Source organism: Spinacia oleracea, chromosome 6 (genome assembly GCF_020520425.1).
Source record: "Spinacia oleracea cultivar Varoflay chromosome 6, BTI_SOV_V1, whole genome shotgun sequence".
In the NCBI taxonomy this organism is placed as follows: domain Eukaryota; kingdom Viridiplantae; phylum Streptophyta; class Magnoliopsida; order Caryophyllales; family Amaranthaceae; genus Spinacia; species Spinacia oleracea.
In genome coordinates, this window is record NC_079492.1 from 33,937,141 (window position 1) to 33,959,880 (window position 22,740).

The 22,740-nt window shown below is 36.7% G+C and overlaps 1 protein-coding gene across 1 annotated transcript; it reads right to left on the bottom strand.

Annotated features, from left to right (window-relative positions):
* Positions 1 to 3,587: 3,587 nt before the first annotated feature.
* On the bottom strand, positions 3,588 to 4,343 carry LOC110805653 (dof zinc finger protein PBF-like). The gene has a single exon (XM_022011277.2). It carries the CDS (start codon positions 4,341 to 4,343, stop codon positions 3,588 to 3,590), a length of 756 nt encoding a protein of 251 aa, XP_021866969.2.
* Positions 4,344 to 22,740: the final 18,397 nt, after the last annotated feature.

Genomic DNA, 22,740 nt, shown 5'->3' on the forward strand with positions numbered 1-22,740 from the left:
ATTTCAGTCGCATTTAAATTAATTCATGATTTTAATTTTAGTAAAATAATTAGAATAAATTCCATTTATTATAATTATAATATTCAAAATTAAAATCCAAGAAATTAATTCAAATTATTAATTTTAAAATTAATTAAAATTACGTGAACTGAAATTTTCAAATTAAACATTCAAAACGATCTAATCGTAACGCAAACACCCTACGCGTTGCACGCCCATGGGCCGTACGCACACAGCCATTGCTGGCCATGTGCGCGCAGCCCATGCGCTCGTCGCATAGCTGCTGCTGTCCTATCGCAAGCCTCCGCACAGCGCCCCATCGCACGCGAGCTATCGCTCGCAGTGCGCGCGCGAGATCGCTCGCTGGGCGCGCTGGCTCGCTCGCTGTGCGCGCGAGCCATCGCTCGCTGGGGCGCGACATCGCTCGCTGGGCGAGCGACATCGCGCGCTGCGCGCGCGAGCCATCGCTCGCTGGTGCGCGACATCGCTCGCTGGGCGAGCGACATCGCGCGCTGCGCGCGCGAGCCATCGCTCGCTGGTGCGCGACATCGCTCGCTGGGCGAGCGACATCGTGCGCTGCGCGCGCGAGCAGTGCTGGGCGCAGCGCTCGTGGCACGCGAGCTTGCGCTCGCTGCGCGCACTTGTGCGAGGCAGCGCGCGTTGTGGCGCAGCTCGCTTGCTGCCCACACGCGACTGCCTTGGCTCGCCCTTCGCCCATGCCCATTCGTTCATTGCTCGTGGCACACGACACAAGGCAGGGCTGCTGCCTTGTGCTCGTGCACTACGCCCTTGCTCATTGCATTCGTGCCGCACGGGCGACGAGCTCCCTTGCTCGTCGTCGCATGCCCGCATTATACAACACCCCTTAAGGGTAACACGAAGCGTCCATTGCTTCGTGCGTGCAAGTTATTTGAACGAATCGCATAAAAATTTAAAATTTATATTTAAAATTAATGACAAATTAATAAATATTATTAATTTCATAATTTTAGGGCGAAAAATCGAAAATTTATTATCCAATTGATTTCCGATTGATATGGATTCAAGTCTAGGTCATAAAAATTTAAAATTTATCGTAAATTTACAATTTTTATGGTGGTTTTTAATCATATGTTTCTAATTAAATTACAATTAATTATGAAAATCAAATTAATTCTAAATTATTCTAATTTTCAACAAATTAATCATAATTACAAATTAGATTGCATAATTAACAAGACTAGGCATTCAAACTTGTTAAACATATGCAGTAGGTCAATCAAAAATTCAAGATTTATCAACAGGAATAGCAAATATTTAATTTAACATCTTAAATTTACGAAATTTTGCATTCGAAAAACTAAAACCTTCGAAAAGTCATAGTTAGGCTTCGAATTTGAGAATTCTGGGTTCGGCAGAAAAATACTATTTTTGTCAAAATTTTAGAATGCCTTTTACATGCGGAATTGACACAAAAATCACTCAATTCGGATGAGTAATGAAGAAACTGCCGAAAAACTGCGTACATATAATTAAATAAACGCAATTTGCAATTAATTAACAATTACGAAAATTAATCACCCCTTTTAATTCTTGCAAATTTGTAATATTTAACCATGTTCATGCAATTTAGATTATGAAAATAATAAGGGGCTCGTGATACCACTGTTAGGTTATGATACATATGACATTACATAGATCATGCGGAAACAACCATTAACCCAGGACAACATATTATTTACACATAATCATATAGCATAATTTAGATGCATACTCTTTGTTGCGTGCCCTCCCTAGCTGCGCCCGAACCGAACAAGAACAAGTCTTTTATGACTCCAAGTGTCGTCCCTCCGTAGATAGTCCACAGCACGTCCGGATCCGCCTTAAGATTGACCAACTAGAATCGCCCTTAAGGTACTAGAAAATTTCGGCACTTTTGAGCAAGATGTGTGTTTGATTTTCTCTCAAAAAACTCACTTTTGAATACTTTGAAACTTGTGTATAAATTATGACCCCTAGGCCTTTATTTATAGAGTTATGGAAAAGGAATCGTAATCCTAGTAGGATGCGAATTAATTGAAATTAGAATCCTACATGAATTCTATTTAATTAATTTATCCAATTAGGAATAGACATTTAATCATACACTGACTCTTGCAGATTCAGGAATCACGCATGAGCACAAACTCACACACACACGGCAGCCACAAGGGCTGCCCATGCGCGTGCGAGCAGCAGCCCGCGCAGCACGGCCCACGCAGCCGTGGCCCCTTGGCGCGCGCTGGGCCTGCCTTGCGGTAGGCCTGGCCGCTGCCTTGGCTGGGCTTTGTGGCGCGCATGCTTGCTGGGCGATGGCCCCGGCTTCGTGCTGGGCCTTCGTCCGGCAAGCCTCGTCCGATGCTAATTCGTACGATACGCTTCCGATTAAATTTCCATTTCCGGAATCTATTTCCGATACGAACAATATTTAACATTTCCGATTCCGGAATTAATTTCCGTTTCGAACAAATATTTAATATTTCCGTTTCCGGAATTATTTTCCGATTCCGGCAATATTTCCGATTCCGGCAATATTTCCGATTCTGACAATATTTCCGTTTCCGGTAATATTTCCGATTCTGGTAATATTTCCATTTCCAATAATATTTTCCGATACGTACCATGTTTCCGTTTCCGGCAACATCTACGACTTGGATAATATTCATATTTCCGATACGATCCATATTTCCGTTTCCGGCAATATCATCGTTTCCGGAGTATTCATTTCTTGCCTGTGACGATCTTAGCTCCCACTGAAACCAAGATCCGTCGGTTCCGAATATTCATAGATGGAGTATTTAATGCCATTAAATACTTGATCCGTTTACGTACTATTTGTGTGACCCTACGGGTTCAGTCAAGAGTAAGCTGTGGATTAATATCATTAATTCCACTTGAACTGAAGCGGCCTCTAGCTAGGCATTCAGCTCACTTGATCTCACTGAATTATTAACTTGTTAATTAATACTGAACCGCATTTATTAGACTTAACATAGAATGCATACTTGGACCAAGGGCATTATTTCCTTCATAGTTATCTTGAGGGTACGAGATACAGAGTACTTGACTAACTGCTGAATTAACGGTTTATTTGGTAGACGGTGAGAAATGGTGGGAATAAGAATAAAACTAAATATTACTCCGTATTTGACACGAAAAATAACATCACAATGTCTATAGTAATGAAACTTATCTCAAACCAGTTAAGGGTAAACAAATCGTCATTTTGTTCTCTAAACTCCTAAAGGTACGCGTATATATAATACTTGTTGGATTCATCATTCATGTGATTAAAGAGACATAGAACTATAGAAAATCAAAATTAAAACATGACTAATATTTAAACCGTAATTTGGATTGTACATTTGAATGCACGTTTAACATAATGAATAAACTAAAATATTAATTTCTAACACATATGAGAAACTATATACTCGATCTGCTATACCGTACGTGATCTTAAAATTTCCGAATATTCTAGGAAAATAAAAATTATAAAAACTAACTTATACTACAACCTGATTATTTTATGGCTGGTCAAGTCCACTACTCCCCATGAAATGAGACCACTAAGTATTGCTATTGTTAATGTTGTTGTTAACATCGTCGTTTATGTTGTTGACTCTGTTGTTAACATCGTCGTTGTAGATTGGTTCCGACAGAGAAGGCAGCGCAGGCACGCCTTCTGTTTCGGTGCCAATGTTCCATTCTCCGGTTATTGACGACGGAGCAGCAGTCTGAAACAGTAGTCCGTCTACCGGGTTGGACCGTGTATTCGGTACGTTAAAATCTTGTAGCAAACCTCTGTTAGTTCCCAAGGCAAACATCTGCTGTTGCTGCTGCCTCATTTGATGTAATGCAACCAAGGTTGCTGATGTGAATAACCCCGCCCTATGATTCTGATTTCCTAACAGAAAGTTATTACCATTTCCTGCAGAAATAACAGGCGGCACAGCAAACAGATGAGGAGGCTCTATGGCCTGCTGCATCTGTTGAGGCTGCTGACTAGGGGACGCTATGTCTACCTTGGCGCGTTTGTTCTTACGGAATCCTCCACCTACAGGGATGTTACGGAGGGTACCACCTTGGGTCCAGTACCTCCTACATCCCTTACAAAAGTATCTTCGTTGAGATAAGCTATAATTGTTATAGTAGCAAAACTTGGTGTCAGCTGAGTTACAACGGGGGCATGATTGCAGCGGCGGCTGGTTGGTGTTGTTGTTGTTGTTGTTCTGCCCACCACCTGCTCCGCCACCACCCTGACACTCATTTGGTTGATCCTCTCCACCGCCACCGACACTAACAAGATCAATCCGTTGTTCCATTTTTTGGGTAAATTGTACGTTTGTGAATTGTGATCACAACAAATGACCGGTACTAGTAAGTATTACATGCAATTTGCAAGCAGGTAAGCAAGAGAAAGGAGAGAGAAAGAGCTTGAGGTAACGTAGTGTCACCTAATAATGTTGATTTGATCAAACTGAGCTCACATATATATGATTGATCGACAGTGTCTGTGTTGCCTTGATTGAGATGAGGTCACATATATATATATATATACAACTAGCTCTGGAGGTTCTTAAATCTTCCATGATTTTGTTCACATTGGAATTTGTAAGTTTTTATCCATTTTAGGTAAGATATCTGCTATTTAGTTAGTAATATCAAATATTTTGAAACAAAAATCAAAAAGTATTTGTGATTTCTTTCCTTTTTTTTATATATGAAATTAACAAGAAGAAGAAAAGACCCCAAAAAATAGCAAGAAATAAGTTTTTTCTTAGTGTGTAAGGGTTTTCAAGGATAGAATTAATCTAATTTAAATGTTATCCAAAATTTGTTACTGTTAACAATTTAAAAGTTTTACAAAATAAAAAATTCAAGGTAGCACAAAAAAGGAAGAAAATCATATCGGATTTAGATGATATGAAGAAGATAATAGAGGGATGGTAGGTGGTGGTTGCTAGTGGCTATAAGGTGAACGAGGCCCGGGGGTGTTGACGGTTGTGGAGATGTGATGAGGTGGTGGTGATAGTGGTGATGATGGCTTTTCTCACTCTTTTTTTTGTTTCTTTCGGTCACATTCTTTTTGAAAATACTATTTGCTTTGCTTTTCTTCCCACTAACATACTTGTATTATTTTTTAATGGTTATGTTTTAGTTATGTGACATCATTCCACTCACTTTGAAATGCCAATTCTTTCTCTTTGACGTCCATACACATGAATGATACAACAATTCCACAACTACATGATAGATTACGACGTCCTAGACTTTTTCCATTCAATGTAGTTACCTATGTTATTGAAACTCGGGTATTACTATATATATATAACATGAGTCTAACTCTGCTAAATTATGAAAATTTTCCATGGTTTTAGTTTGGATTTTTTGGTATTTACTACCTTCAAAATACACCACTTTTGTATTTACTACCTTATGAAAATTTTATTTTAAATTACTACCTTAAAGTTTTATTTTTTTTGTATTCACTACCATTTTACAGTTTTCTCATTTTAAAATTGAGATATCTCTTTCGTTTCTTAATCATTTTAAGTGATTCAAAACCCATTCTTCTTATTTATGTGTAAGGATTCCATAGGGATCTTTCATTTAACATTTTGTAAAAGGTAAAATAAATTAATATTATTTGTAAAATATTAAACTACTTATGAATTATGAAATAATTTTTTTTTGAAATGACGTTCTCAATGAATTCTCTATAGAAAAAGGAAAATAATGAACTTTGAATCACTTTAAACGATTAAGAAATGAAAGAGATATCTTAATTTTAAAATGAGAAAACTATAAAGTGGTACTCCCTCCATTCCTTTTTGTTCTTCCCATTTCCTTTTTTAGCATTTCTTTTTGTTCTTCCCCTACTGAATCTTTACTATTTTTGGCCATAGTTTTTTTACCAATTTACCCTAAGATTCCCCACTATTTACAAAAAATACCCTAAGATTCTACCCTTTCCCACCCACTTTTACCCCACCCACCTTATTTAATTAATTAACCTAACCCCACCCCCCTCCCTTTATAACCCGTCCCTATCTCACAATCCCTCTCTCACCTCTCATTCTGATTTCTCTCTCTCACCTCTTCGGATCTCTCTCTCTCTCTTATTTCACTCTCTCTCTCTCTTAAAATCCCTCCCCCGTTCTTGAGAAAACCCTAGGTTTTCCGCCTCTGATCTGGGTTTTCCTCTCCAAATCTCGCAAATCTGAAACGTTTTCGCCGAAAAACGTTCATAAAAATTACTTGGATTCATTTTCCGATCAGATCCCCTCTATTTTTGTCCCCTTTTTGGTCCCTAATCGTCGCTGATCTCTGTTTTTCTGGTACTTTATGGGTTCTTCTTTGTCTAGAACTCGAGGTGATTCTGGGGTGGGAACTTCTGGTCAAAGAATCCCCGATTCCAACTGTGATTGGGGATCCAAGTGCAACTGTCCCAATAACGAGCATTCCTACTCCGCCGAATATAAAAACAATCTGTATTTGGCCCAAAAAGAAAATACAAGTACTCGAAACTATTTGGAAGAATGGTTTCGGAAGAGGGAAGTGGAGCCAGGAGAGGAGGTTGAGTCAAAATATGACGATCGGAAACCCACTCCCTCAGATCTGCGTTTTTTCGGTGAAGGAGATTCCGATGAGGTATTACTTTTGATTTTTTGCGATTTTTTAAGGGTTATTGATGTCGGTGTTATTAAAATGGTTTGATGATTGTTTGCATGTCTAAAAAAGTGGGATTTGATAAATGTTGGATTTATTTGGAGTATTGTTCATTAAACTCGGATTATTTTTTGGATAAGTTGGTCTGATTTCCCATTGCATGTGTTAAAAATGCAGATCTGGTATTATTTCGAATTTTTTGGGAATTTTTTGGAGATCTGTTGGATTCATTCGGGCTTTTTATGTTATTCTTTGCTCTGTTTTCTCATTGCATGTTGTTAAAATTGAGTTCTGATTGTATTTTGTGCTCTGTTTTTAAAATCGGAATATTCATGTGTTTTGTTGATCTGTTTTCCCATTGCATGTGGTTAAAAATGGGATCTGGATGTATTTGAGATTTTATTTCACAATTTTTGGGTAAAAATGGGATCTGGATGTATTCGGAAAATTAGTTGGATTTTAATGGAATTATTGTGTGATTTGCTCTCATTTATCTCATTGCATGTGGTAACCTAGGTGATCTGAAATTATTTCGCACTTTATTTTGAGTTGTTTGATGATATCTGATTTTAATTCATGGTCCCCTGTTATTTTATGATGGCACTAATCATGTTGTTTGTCCCCTATTGATTGCAAGGAACCAAGTGGGTCTGATTCATTTGATCTGGTGTATGTTGGAGAGTGTGAAAATGAGAATGCTGATGCTGTTGGGTCTCCAGGACAACTTTCATCTGGTTATCCCTCCTCAAAGAAAGGAGAAAAGGGAAAAAAATCGGCTTCAGCGTCTGATGATGCTTAGATAAGTCTGTCTCCTTTCTCCCTTTTTTCATTTTATTGAATGCTGGCTAGCTGTGGAGTCATAAGGTGGATGCCAACAACTGTGATCTGTTGTTGGCCAGGGGTGTTGTTGTTTGGATGATGATGTTGTGATTAGTTGTATGGATGTTGATGTTAGATAATGATGTTATGATATTGATATTGATAATGATGATTGGATGATGGTGTTTCCATATGGTTATGAAATTTTGTGGAATGTTGTCTGTGTGATGAACATGATTTGATGGCTTAATGTCCCCTGTTTTATGGTATGTTTTGTGTATGATAAATATGATGCTTTGGTGAGTATGAGATTTGATCAGTATAACTATGTTTTGGATTAGTAAAGGCATGAAATGAATATAATTTGGGGATAGGGTTTGAGTTATTTCAGTCCTCTCAGTGTGGCCTGGTGTTGAATGCTTAATGTCCAAGCATGTCCCTTAAGGATACAATAATGTCCCTTTATTTGTTGTGATCGATGATGAGTCTTTTTTTTGCTGAGGAACAAGTCCAACTAACCACAAATGCTCGTGCTGCCATTAGTATCAGTAATGATATTTCTCGGGCGCTAAGTGTTTGTGGTTTGGAGTTGTTTCAATGATGCTTGGGGACATTCTGAGATCAATATTAGGAGGTTTGTGATCTTCAATGATGTGATTGTTGATATTCTGAGATCTTTGTTTTGATAATTGTCCTTTAACTTCTTTTGTCGAACGGAGTGAATGTCATTTCACACAATGGAATGTGAATATCAATCATTCCATTCGGCAGAAGAATGTTAAAGATATGATAGTATTGAAACTACTTGATCAATGATGTGTGTCAATATGTCTGAGAAATGAAACCCTACATGTTAATGATCTGTTTAATGCTTCATGTCCCATGAATCAGTGGAGGTCTGTGATGAGTCTTTCATTTGATGAGGTTCAAACCCTATGCTTTGATCAGTTCATGGTGATCTGATGCATTGTTGATTGTTATTGTTATGCTTGATCTGTGATGAGTCTTTCATTTGCTGAGACTCAAACCCAATGTTCCAATAACACTTGTGTACCATTAGCATCATTGATGCTCTTCCGGAGCTAAGTGTTAGGGGATAGGGTTTGTGTCAATGATGCTTGGGGACATTCTGAGATCTTATGTCAGGTTAGACAGGAGAGGCAATTCATGTATTGCAAAACATGTATAATGTGTTTCTGATATTCAATGATGTTAGTGTTTCTGATCTGTGATGTATGTGTTGATAACCTGAGATATTTGATTCTAAACATGTCCCTCACCACCAATCACCAAAGGGAATACAGATCATGTCACATCATTGATTGATCTAGTATCCCCTTTGGTGAATTGGTGGTGAGGTTGTAAATCATTTAGAAACAAATCTGTCAATGATGTAAAACAACTTAACTGAGAGTTAATGATGTTGCCTTGTTCATTGCTTCCTTGTTTTTGCTGCTTTGTTCTTGTTTCCTTACCATTACATCTTTTGGCACATCGGCATCCAATGGGGAAGAATTTCCATCTGAAAATGATGTGATATGCATTCTTTCCATTTGGATGCCGATGTGCTTAGAGATGTGATGTGAAAAAGTTTTTGTACTTATGCCTTGTGATCTGTGATGAGTCTTCATTTTATGAGTGTCAAACCCTTTGTTTTTCAATCAAACTCATGCACCATTAGCATCCATGATGTTTTTCAGGAGCTAAGTTTAATTGGAAAGGGTTTGATTCAATGATTTTTGGGGACATTCTGAGATATTTATGAATCTTTGTTTATGTGAGGCATATTCCATGTGTTATCAATGATGAATTGATTGTTTTTGTCAAAATTACATCTTTTGACGCATCGGTTTCAAAATGGGAATAATTTCCATCTGAAAATGATGTGATATTATTATTTATTTCCATTTTGAAGCCGATGTGTTTAGAGTTGTGATATTGCAAATGCTGCCTTGTTCTTAAGAACCCAATGCTGCCTTGTTTATAGTGTTGCCAATGCTGCCTTACCTCTTGTGCCTTGTACTTTTTCTGCCAATGCTGCCTTGTTCTTGTTATGTACTCATTTGATGTTTATTGCCTTGCCTTGATTACTCTACATTGATGTGAATAAGAATGATGGAAAAAAACTTTACTAAACTTAAACATGAGATTCATTCATTGATGCTTCCAAAAGATATGCTTACAAAATGTTTTGCCTACATGTTATGCTTGCATTTAAGCTTACAAAAGTGACACATTGGTTTTACTTGTCAATTTAAAAACATGTCCCCAAAACACAAAAAGTTATCTAATTGTTTTCACCTTGCTTCACTGGTTTGCTTTCCATTCATCATAGAGTTGCATGCATTCATTAACTGCCCATATAGGTGCCTTGACTTGCTCTGGCAGTCTGCCTTCATCTTCTAAAATCTTCTTCTTGTTGTGTGGAAGTTGGTAATCATTGTTGCCTTTGTGTTTTAGAATCTCATTAGAAACAAACTGTAATGTCATCCACACATTAGACAATGTCTTAGGATGCAACTCATTAAAAGAATCATACACTGCTCCACTTAAGTCCTCCACAGTTTTAGGCATTTTCTTGTGCATAAGTGATTGTATTGACCTGAAAAATCCCAAGTCCAAGATGTTGCAATCTGGACTGTTTGCTGGCTGTTGAGTCAACACAAAAGTGAACCCATCTTGTTTGTAGTGTAGTTGCCATTCAGGATCATTTTGCAATATATGTGCCTTTGCATTATCTTGAATGATATAGATGACCTTTTCCCCTTCATGTGGTGGCCACTTTGCCTTGATTGCTGGAATTAGCATGTTGATCATCATTGCCCTTGTTTCAATTTGATTCACAGACTTCACTGGCTTTGTTTCAATGGTCCCCTTTACTCTGTTTTTTGATGTCCTCTTGGCTGCAACTGCATTTGTGAATGGAAATATGCCTATTTTACCATCAAATTCACAATTCCCATTTTCACCCCACCTTGGTCTGGCTACTGCTGCCATGAACATGAATTTTGGTATCTTGGTTCTTGAACTTGCACTTCTATGTGGATAGGGTTCATTGTTTGCAAGATAAACTCTCTGGTTTTTTTGAGTCAAATAAAACCACTTCTCATCAATATGAATGAAGTCATACATGCTGTAATATGTTGGTTCTTGTGGTATAGTGTAATCCATTATTAGTCTGAGTACCCACCTCATCCTTGCCATTTTGCATGCATCTGAAATGCCTGGATGCAAGGGACTTGAGTGTGGCTTAATAATTTTCCTCTTGATGAGCCTCCATACTGTTGTTGGTCCCAAATTGAGCATTCTTGCAAGATCTACAATGCATGTTCTGTCCCCCATGGCTATTTGTGCAATAGAGTCATATGTGACTTGAACCTTTTTCCTGCCACACTTGTGATACTTACTTTCCACCACATATGAATTCATTGCTGCCTTCTGCTTCTTTGCTTTGTCCCATATTGACCCTATGGTTTTTCTGTTGTAATCAAATTCTATGGCTGCATCCCTTATTGTCCCAAACAAAAGAGTTTCTGAATCTGGAATTTTTCTATTCAGCAGGTACACCAAAATTTCAAGCCTCAATTCATTATTTATTCTAGGAGTCCTAGGCTTATGATGATCTGTTCTGGGTGTTGCTGTTTGATGATGAATTGGTGATGCATTTTCTGATGGTGGTGGAAAGTTCAAATCAAAAAGAAATGGTACCTCTTGAAAGTTGGTAGTTTGTTGCTGCCCTTCCCCTTCTACTTCTGGTACTTGCTGTACATATTCAGTGCTGTTTGGTACATCTTCATTAAACCCAATGTCCCCAAAATCAGCAGCAGTATTTTGAGAAGCTTGTACCAAGTCAGCAGCATCATCACCTACCTCTGAGTCAGAATCGGAGTTAATGCCATCGCCTTCATCATCAGAAAATCCGAGGAAATCGTCATCCTCTTGATCTGAAGCCATTAAGTCCCCTGTTTTTTTGCTATTTAATGCTGAATCGAGGAATAAATTTTGGTGTTTTGCTTGTATTTATTGAACTTGGTAAAAGTCAGATTTTGGTCTTTTGTGGGGGGAAAGTGACCCTATTTATAAAGGGAATTCACTATGTCAACCCCTCAAAAATTTGGAGGGAAATTAAAAATCCCCTGTTTTTTTATTTGGGGGGAAAATTTGGAGGGAAAACTGAAATCAATTGTTTGGGCTTAATTTCCAGCCAAAAAAAACGTGAGTCATTGTATGATTAAATCTGATTGGTCCATGTAACAGCTGATGGGTCCCATACCCCATGTGACTGAAATTTTTTGCTGATTTCTTTCATTACTTTAATAAAATATCTACTTTTCTCCCTATTAATTAAATACTTTCTCTCTCTTTACTTTATTCAATTTCTTACACCCAATCATTATTCTTACACCCAATCATTACTCATATCCCAATACAAACCAAGATTCAGTTTTCTTAAACCACACCCAACATTCTTTAGGGGAAGAACAAAAGGGAATGGAGGGAGTAGTAAATAAATAAAAATTGGAAGTTTAAGGTAGTAATTTAAAATAAAAATTTCATAAGGTAGTAAATACAAAAGTGGTGTATTTTAAAGGTAGTAAATACCAAAATTTCCTTTTAGTTTAAATAAAGTATCGGGATGTCCGTACATCAATGTCGTAGTACGTGTCGAAGATCTGATACAGGTACTTGAGGTAAAAAGAAGAGTTCGAGTATTAATTATCTCAACAAACTCTCCCTGTTTATTTGTTCATCCTTGACGTAAACTACTGGTGAACTGAAGCTACATACTTCATACAAGCTAGTCAGACACTTGACCACGTAAATGTGCATGTCAGACGTGGTTATTCAAGTCCCAGGCTAAGGTTAATCAAGATAAACAACAAATTAAACGGACCGCATTTTCTACACTTTTGTAATGATCTTTTTAGTGATACCAATTCTTTCATGGACCTGGTCCATATTAAATTTACTGTGGACTATGCCCTAAAAAATGTAAACAATTTGTTCCTAATTTATTTTGACATGTTATTATGAAAAAAATATATCAAATTGGTGTCATCAATTGAATAATGTGATTTTAAGTCACAATTCACTTTAAAAACATAGAGTTACTATGATTCAAAACTGGTTATTATATCTAAAATATTTGGTGTATAGTTACTAGATGAACAATAAAGGTCACTATGTAAGTAAAAAGAATGCTAAAAAAATTATTGATTTTGGGTCCACACTAATATTATCATGGACTAGGTTGATAAAACAATAATCCTTTTATCAATGCCTCTAACATTTTCATATAAATACAGTACATGCTTATGCAAAATACTTATATGACCATAATATTTCGTTTCGTTGCGACTAGGGTCACTTAGCTTGTACGTATTGAGTTATGACTTGTTATAATTATAATTCATAGTTTATGCCAATTAATTGGAAACTTGCATAAGAAAAAAATGAAGCAATTTATATTAATATAAATCATGGCGTACATATAATATGACCATTTAAGACTAACGAGATATTGGTCTAGGTTAGTATTATCTCGCGACTCATTTGCACCAAGAAATAACATTTGTGGAGCGAATTCGAAAAGGAATGAGAAGAAATGGTTCGATCCTTTTACATTTGGTCCATGATCGAACTGAGAGATTCATGAGTCGTCATGATTTAGGTTACTGCATGATTGTACCACTTGCATAGTTGTACCATATATTTACTCAGGTTGACTAACGTAAGTACTCTGCACATACTACTTACATGTAACAAGCATTATATAGCATATGATATCATGCATTATTATTTACAATATATGTAACAAATTTTAATGTTGTCATGGGGGTACGTACTGCCACCATTCAATACTTACATTCATATGATTGACAAATAATCATTTTGTGCTTCTGTAGCATATCTCTGTTTAGGTCGGTGGCCAATTAAATTTGTGTACTATTTTTAAATTTGTGTACTATTGTAGGACTATCCAAAATGATTAAGGAAATATGGAACAAATATTTGATGTATATATGTGAAGCTTCCACGTGTTATAGAACACTGCCTTAGAAGTAAAATTCTCCCTGATTATGGTGCAATGGGTATAGGCGTTGCCTCCAAAGATTTCACACAACAATTCGTCCTAATGTGCACTCAAAACAAAGACGTAAATTAAGGGAGTGTTTTCGACAATTACGATTCTTTCTTAAGAGTGTGAAATGAGCTACGTGACTGAGCGGTCTCATAATAATTGGACCGTCAGTTACGACTTCACCCAAAAAGGAGGCCCCACCACACCGCACACTTGTCACGATCACGACCCGAACTGGCCGGACGGCGGCGCGCGCATGGAAATGCGCCCTTCTAGCCTAAACCACTATATTTAAAATAAGGGAGACATCCTTTTTCCTTTCAATGGGGGAGAAACCATTTTCCATTAAATACTACACTTGAAATCCCTACTTTTCATTTCTACCAATGTGGGACAAAATCCATTTTCACAAAATGGTAGAATTAAAACTCATTCTTTGAATTGTATCTAAAAATCCCCCGTAAATGCAAAGACCAATTTGAAAAATAAGAAAATGAATTATGAGCATTTTTAGAAGGTTTGATACTTAAATATTGGTGTCTTGCAATTGAACCAACACATAGTGAAGATTAGACAATTTCTTTATTGAGAGAGAGAACAAATCTGTAACTATCCCAACCTAGAAATAATACCCAATAACACATACCATACCTTAGATCATTGTGAGTTCCGCGATAGCCAATCAACAACGACCATTATACTTGGGATGCTCATGAGTGATCTAGAAAAACTTGCCCAAGTTTTCCATAGAAGGTGGTCAAACCTTCACACTCAAGTAGGTGATTTCATCAAGTCTATCACATAGACTACCCATATCCTGGGATATAAAATCATTAAGATATATTGCTCAACCTCTCAACACATATTCGGTGAATTCATCAAGTTTTTCTAATTAGGACCATAGCTAGTTTCAGTTTGGCGCCTCTTACTTTTCCTAGGTTCTACCACATCACTTTAAACAACAGGAGAAGATGAAGGCATAGAGGATGAAGATGTTAGGTTATGATACATATGAACAACATAAATCATGCGGAAAAACCTTAATGCCAGGAATCATATTAATTGCACATAATCATATAATTAGTCTAGGATGCATACACTTTGTAGCGTGCCCTCCATAGCTGCACCCAAACCGAACAAGAACAAGTCTTTAGGACTCCAAGTGTCGTCCCTCCGTAGAAAGTCCACAGCACGTCCGGATCTGCCTTAAGATTGACCAACTAGAATCGCCCTTAAGGTACTACTTATTTTCGGCTAAAATGGGCAAGAGTTATGGCTGATTTTTCTGCTTAAAAATCCTAGCTTTGAATACTTGAAAAACTTGTATATAAATTTGTGAACCTAGGCACATATTTATAGAGTCATGGAAAAGGATTTAGAATCCTATTAGGATACCAATTTGTTTAATTTGAATCTTATTAAAACTTTATTAAACAAATTCTATCTTTATTAGGATTGGGATTTAATCATAGAACAAATTCCATTAGCTTTAGGATTTGTATTGAACACAGGCGTTGCACAATCACGAGCACGAGCACGAGCCGCACAGCCCGCGCAAGCTTTGCGGCCAACGCGAGCAGCACAGCCCGCAGCCCACGAGCTCGCGCGCGCACCATGGCCTTGCTGGGCCTGGCGAGGATTTTCTGCGTTGTGTTGATGTTCATGGCTTGCTGGACGCGGGCCTGGCTTCGTGCTGGGCCTTCGTCTAGCAAGTCTCGTCCGATGCTAATTCGTACGATGCGCTTCCGATTAAATTCCCGATTCCGGAATTCATTTCCAATACGAACAATATTTAACATTTCCGATTCCGGAATTAATTTCCAGTTCGAACAAATATTTAATATTTCCGTTTCCGGAATTATTTTCCGATTCCGATAATATTTCCGATTCTGACAATATTTCCGTTTCCGGCAATATTTCCGATTCCGGTAATATTTCCATTTCCGATAATATTTTCCGATACGTACCATGTTTCCGTTTCCGGCAACATCTACGACTTGGATAATATTTATATTTCCGATACGATCCATATTTCCGTTTCCGGCAATATCATCGTTTCCGGAGTATTCATTTACTTGCCTTTGACGATCTCAGCATCCACTGAAACCAAGATCCGTCGATTCCGAATATCCATAGATAGAGTATTTAATGCCATTAAATACTTGATCCGTTTACGTACTATTTTTGTGACCCTACGAGTTCAGGCAAGAGTAAGCTGCGGATTAATATCATTAATTCCACTTGAACTGAAGCGGCCTCTAGCTAGGCATTCAGCTCACTTGATCTCACTGAATTATTAAATTGTTAATTAATACTGAACCGCATTTATTAGACTTAATATTAAATGCATACTTGGACTAAGGGCATTATTTCCTTCAGTCTCCCACTTGTCTTTAGGGACAAGTGTGCATTTCCTAATTCCTTTGTCGCTCGATGCTTGCTCTTGAACATAAGGTAAGAGTTGTCATCCTTATTATGTCCAGAGGTATTTCTCAGTTTCAGAGTTCAACTGGTCAAATAAACAGATAATCATAGCCTATGATTCATCTGAGCACGGCCATGCATTTTACAGTTTCTAGCTCTCCGAGTGGACTTGTACAACTTTCAGCATCTCATCCTGATTTATGGGAGGACAATCCCAATCTTGCGATCTTGAGATTAGACTTTGTTTGATAGGTGATTAACTGAGCGTTGCCTTCATAGCCTCCTTTGACGGTGCGACGGTTGACAACGTCAAAGTAAGCAGTTCTCAAACAAGTAATCTCAAATCACTCAGGTATTGAGGATTAGTGTCTAATAATTTTAATGAAATTTACTTATGACAGATTTTCATCTCTTACAGTAAAGTTTCATAGGTCTGTCCGATACTAGTCTTCCCAAAGTAAGTATCTATGCAAATGATTACGACATTGCCATGGCCACATAGTTCAAGAAACAGAACTACTAGTCATCTTGCAACAGTTGTCTAACGTTTTCTATGTGTCCATATTTATAGAATACTCCGACCAGGGACCATTTTCAACTTTTGACATTCAAGTTCACTTGATAGACATTTCTTAGTCACAGGACTGGTCCTGACAGTCTATCTTCAATATATCGTCTAATTGAAGGTGTAGACACCTACTTCTGTCCCCATTCCCGCAAGGGAAAGGTTCGATGATGAAAGCATAAAAACTCCACTTGACAACGTATCTCCTATAAAATAAACGAATCTTGATTCCCCATTTCATTTCACCCGAAACCTGCTATTTATGGAAACCTGCTAAAAATAGTAACTGCCGTAAAAGGTAGCTTCTAAAAGTGGCAAATCATAAAAGATAGAAACCTGTCAGAATTAGGTGTTGCATTCCAACATAAATCCTAAATGAGATAGAAAACTGCGAGAATCCTATTCCTAATAGGATTCGGAAATAAGAGTTACGTATTAAATTAAATCCTAACGAGCCTAGATTTCGTAACGGGCCCAGACGCATTCCGTCACAAATTGATACGCGCTAAAAGACTCAAATTAATCTCAAACTCTACGGATTTTAGAATCCGATTCTGACTAAACAAAAACTGCCCAGACCCTATTTTCAACGCCTGGCTCTGGGCGCCGAAATCTTCGGCGCCCAGGCCTGGGCGCTGAAAATACCTGGGTACGTTTCTTTTCCTAATTCTTTGTGGATTAGAACTCTGCAATTCTATCTTTCCACGAACTCTTCCCTATAAATAGACCCCTAGTTTCGACGTGAAACAACACACAACAACACATAATATATTCTGAGTATTGACTCTAAACCCCTTAGCCTAAGCCTCTCGTTGCGAAACTGTTCACGCGTTCTGTCGCAATCGATCCATAAATCGAACAGAACGTATCCTGTCCCATAATCGAGATTCGTTAAATAAAAAGGAGAAATAGCAAAGTCAAAGTGGTTAGTTTTCTGAGAACCCTGACGCACCTCTCAAGGGTGCGTCGTAATGTGTCCCTCTTCGATGATTAAACCGCTTTCCTCGCCCCTTTTTATGAACTGTTAAACTAACCTAATATGATTGTTCTATCACGCCTAATAAATATAATATTTTTGGGAAATCGGATTATCATGCTAGGTCCCTTAATGCTATTTAAATCAGATAATCACGATCGAATTAGTATTATATGCTGCATGTTGCTAAAATCAATTCGGATTAGTTTAATAGTTAACGCATGTCCCTTCAATTATTTATGCTAAGCTAGTAAGGATATCCTGCCTCTGGAGTTATCGACGAGCGAATTACTCCTCTCGGTAGTTACAGTCCCCCGAACCCTCAATCTCTACCTTGCGGGTGTATATTGAGAGATCCCCACACCAGGGATCACAAGGGAACCTACGGCCGTCGTGGTCAAACATAATTGCACTCCCTTTATGTCACGATAACCGGGTTTTGTCAGTTTTTCTCATTGTCGTTAAAAACTGAATGGCGACTCCTATATTACTAGTCAATTGGGTGTATACTCATAGGAAATCCAATTACACTTGATTGAATAAAAATAATCGTCACACCCACGAGGGACAGGTCACGCATTAGCCTCGCGCTTTTTTTCGACCCCCTCACAGAAGGGACTTATCATTTAATACTAAACCAAGATTAAATGGAATATGAAAATAAATTTCATATATGATAAATGTTCAACCCCAATGTTTTACAACCATGGGCCTCAAACCCATCTTTAAAACAATTAATGGAATTCAAAGCTATGCTTGATTTCCAGTGCCACAATGTGAGTGTTGTTTCTCACTTGTTGCATAGGTTTAGTTATCATGCTTTGCCAATCTTAATATCCTTTTCATCGAATGTTCTTCGAGATAGATGATAAGATCTTTTGAGTTTGTTTATTATGTGATCTAGTCTTTCTTACTTCGATAGTGGTTCTACGCATTTTGCATGAAGAACCATCAAGTCAGCAGACATGTGATCCACCCAAGTTCAGTGAAGAACTCTTTAACGTAAACAACCCTGTTTTATTGCTTCTTAGACAATAAGTACCTTTACTTCAAATGTATAGGTTGCTAGTGATGCTTTGGTTGGATTTTACTTATCCAGGCAGTTACAGATATGCGGAAGACTTTCCAACTATATCTTAGAACATAGAAATTAATATTTAATTTCCCACGCAACAACTCATGGTCTCTAATCCATGTTGCCATATATTTCAAAACACGATGCTCTATAGCTCGTCCTTGCCAATGGTTAACTCCAAAGGGTCTTGCTTGATCCTTTGCCAGTGTTTATGCGTGTAGCATCAATATTTAGCATATCTTTATTTCCTTGAATCAAGAACTATTCCTATGTACCTTTTCAAGTAACATAAGTTTTTCTTAATCTCAATCTAGTTGATCTTCACTTAGATCAATAGAGATTGGTATATGTTCGTTATGCCTAAAGCCATACGATACATTTTTGGCGATCCTCATATTATATCATACATGATAAATTCTTTTGCAGAATTATTCTCAATTGAATTCTATTCATGTAAGTTTAGCTCATTCAATTTCAGTAGATACTGAATCCAGCTAAATTCTTTGACATATAATATAGGTTTAAGAATCTCACTTGGATCCTTTGATGTTTAACTTAGTAAATGCTTATACATAGTTCAAACATTCTTTACTTAGATTTATTCATATGGGTCGAATGTCTCCAATGGATTCTTTCGTGTTTGATTTCGTAAATTCCATTACTTAATCCAAAACAATATTATAAGATCTTTGTAAATAGATCTTAATACCCAGTATGTACTAAGTTTCGCCATGGTCCATCGTTGATGAATAATTTCAAATCTAAGTCATTAGCATTTGAATGTTATTTCACAATAGAGAGATGTGTGTGCGATACACATAGGACCAATTAAGTTTTACGTACTCCCACTAAAATTCTTATATATATCCATAAGAATCATGTACATTTTATGAAACTAAAATACTTATTAGGTTCACTAAAATACATTTCCAATTCCTAATTGCTTGCTTAAATCTGTACTTAGATTTCATAAGCTAGCTTTCCTTTTCGAGCATTTATTTGGATCCACAAATCCTATGACATAACATGTACATAGTTTATTCCATCATTTGATTGAGGAATACGTTTTTTCATCCAATTGCCATATATGCAATCATGCTTGATTTACAGACTTGAGCATTATGATTATGCATGAGGTTTCAACATAATCCACGCCGTGAATTTGCTTGTAACCTTTGGCAACTAATCTAGCTTTCTGTGTGAACACAATTCCATGTTTGATGGTTTTTATCCTTAAAACCAATTTGCAACCAATAGGTTCTAACCTATTCTTGCAAATCAACAAATTTTCAATTTTGTCATCAAAACGTTGGTTATGTTTTATGGCCTTTAACCATCTAAAAAATTTGAGTCTATATATGGCCTTTAACCATTTAGGGAATCTAGGTTTCGTCATAGCTTTCTTACAAGTCACAAACTCATTAATCTACATGATAATAGTTTGACTGCAAGTTGTAGGTTTCTTCACTATCTAATAGAAGAATCGCATAGCTTCAGTGACCTGAACTCCATGTTTCTTCACTATCTAATAGAAGAATCTCATAGTTTCAGTGACTTGAACTCTATGCCTACTTGGGTATAGAACATTAAACAATAGAATATCAACAGACACTTTGAAACTCCTTTGAATATTCTGTTCTCCTTGAAGCACTTGTAAAGTCTTCTAAGAGATGTCTATTCTTTAAAGCCACTTCTAAAGTCCTTAAGAATATGTGTTCGGATTTTCTGAAGAACTTCGAAAAGCCTCCGGAATCTCCGTTTATGTTTGTTGTTCGCCTCGAAGACTTTCGAGGTCTATTTTCTCCCACTTGTCATTTTGGAAACGAATCTCCAAAAGGACATTATTTCGAGCAAACAAACATTATGTTCTCAAAAATTCGTGGTAGAAACAATACCCTTGTGTCTCATTTGAATAAATCACAATGAAACATATATCTATACTTGGGCCTTAGTTTGTTGAATAACAAACACTAAGCTCCCACTAAGTTTAGGAACTCTCTAGATATATTATGAAAAGATATTCCGAAATTACTTTTTAATAGCTTTGACGAATTTGGTTTAATTTGGGTGGTACTTGAGCATTTTATTTTAGAAATTATAGGAAAAGTCTATATGATTCATCATTGATCGAATCAAGTACTAATTGACTTCGATCATTCCAACGTAGATATGCCATATCTTATGGAGCTAGATTGTGAAATTACAACACACAATCATAGATGATCATATTTGGTCTTTAAAGTAATCATCGTCATGATCTAACCTAGATCTTTATGATTTCTTGCCATGTGGATTTTATACTTCTGAATCTTTGAACTAGCCAAACGGATTCAAACTTATATCACTTTGAGTAAATAAATCCATATTAACTCAAATCTAGGTGAAATAATAAAGTCATAAAATCTTTCTTTAGCTTTGAACTCTATCGTCTAGGCGTTCTAACAATAGTTCATATCTTTTATTACTTTCAACAAGTAAGACTAGCTTGTCTTGAAATGATCTAGAAATCAATCAACTTTCAAAAGTCCATCAAAATAGAGCTTATGAATGTTAACTTGTTGATATGGTCTAAGCAACAATGCCAAAGATTTGTGGAACTCAAATCAAGAGATTGATTTGAACCTAGTAAAGTTCTTTTGTTAAAGAGTTGTTTGTTTTAATCAAGCATATTGACTCAATCCGTAAATAACCATTTCATTCAAATAAACAAACAAACATTGTTTTTGTTCTTCTGAATGTGAGTCTTTCTGTGTTTGAAAACAGAAATTTAGGTATGCTGATTGTGGAACAAACTAGCCATTAAGTTCTAGCCTTTGAAAGGACTTAAAACAAACTAGATGACCCTACAACTAATGTAGCATTGCCATGCTTCATTTCCAACTTGTAGGCCATTAGTGTACCCTAGCTTCCATTGTTTGAGTTATTACCGAAGTAAGAACCTAAAGCGGTATATGATACCAAGAAAGTTTGATTGCTAGGTCACTTCACTTTAAACATAAACTTATAGGTAGAAACGGAATCGTAAATTCCTTTCATTTGTTCCTTGTTTTCCTATTTCTTGTACCCTTTCTTATAGTCTTAAGAATTGAATTCTTTAGTGTTGACTTTTATACTTTGTTTAGACATGTTCAATTTCAATCCATAAAAGTTCTTACCATTTATGTTAAATATCCTGTTCAACTAGATGATCTTACCAAAAGCTTCTAAAGTTCTCTAAGCATCGATCTATTCGAATGTCTAGGGACTAGACTCATTCGAGAATTAAATGGAAAAAAGATTTTAGGTTGTTAACCATTGGTAAAGCTGAGCGTTTAAACTCAATGCTTTATGATCTAAAAACTACATTGTATTTTGAATTCACAAGCACCAATCGGTTCGCCATTCGACTTTGATACTCGAAAACAACCATAAAAGTCGCTAAAAGAAACGTACATTTTAAATTGCTTATTTTCTCTCATTTCCGTGAATCGTTCTTGGATTCCCTACCAATCGAGGAAATTTACTGTTACCTTTCTAAAAGGATTTACTGCAGTGCAAGATATTTAATTATAAACAATAATTAAAACATACATTGAAGCATGCAAATTCTAAACATTATCATAAGTAATAACATGAAAATTTAAGCAATCATGCAATTTAAACAAGTCATTGGCATTTTATTCAAATTTATTGTTCTGGCAGGTGTGAATAAAATGATTCCAAGACCCTAAAATCATTGAAGAATTAAGCACATTATGTATTTTGACTTAATTCTAAAATATTTTAGGTAAGCAAAAGCCTTTTGCTAATAGTCTAGAAACTACTCTTGGTTGATAGGTACGTCTAAGGACTTATTAAGTAAACCTATCAATTTTGCCATGACATAAAAGGACTCCTTACTTATATCGTCGAGTTTCACTAAAACTAACATGTACTCACAATTATTTGTGTACCTTACCCCTTTTGGATCAATAAGTAACACCTCGCTGAGTGTAAAACTATTACTAGATTGATGTAAAGGTTATCCAAGTAAGTGTTATTTTGGCATGGCACCTTTTAACTCAATTTTTAAACTTTGGAACTTAAGGCTCTTACTATGTTGGTTAGATGTTAAGTGAACTAAAATCCTT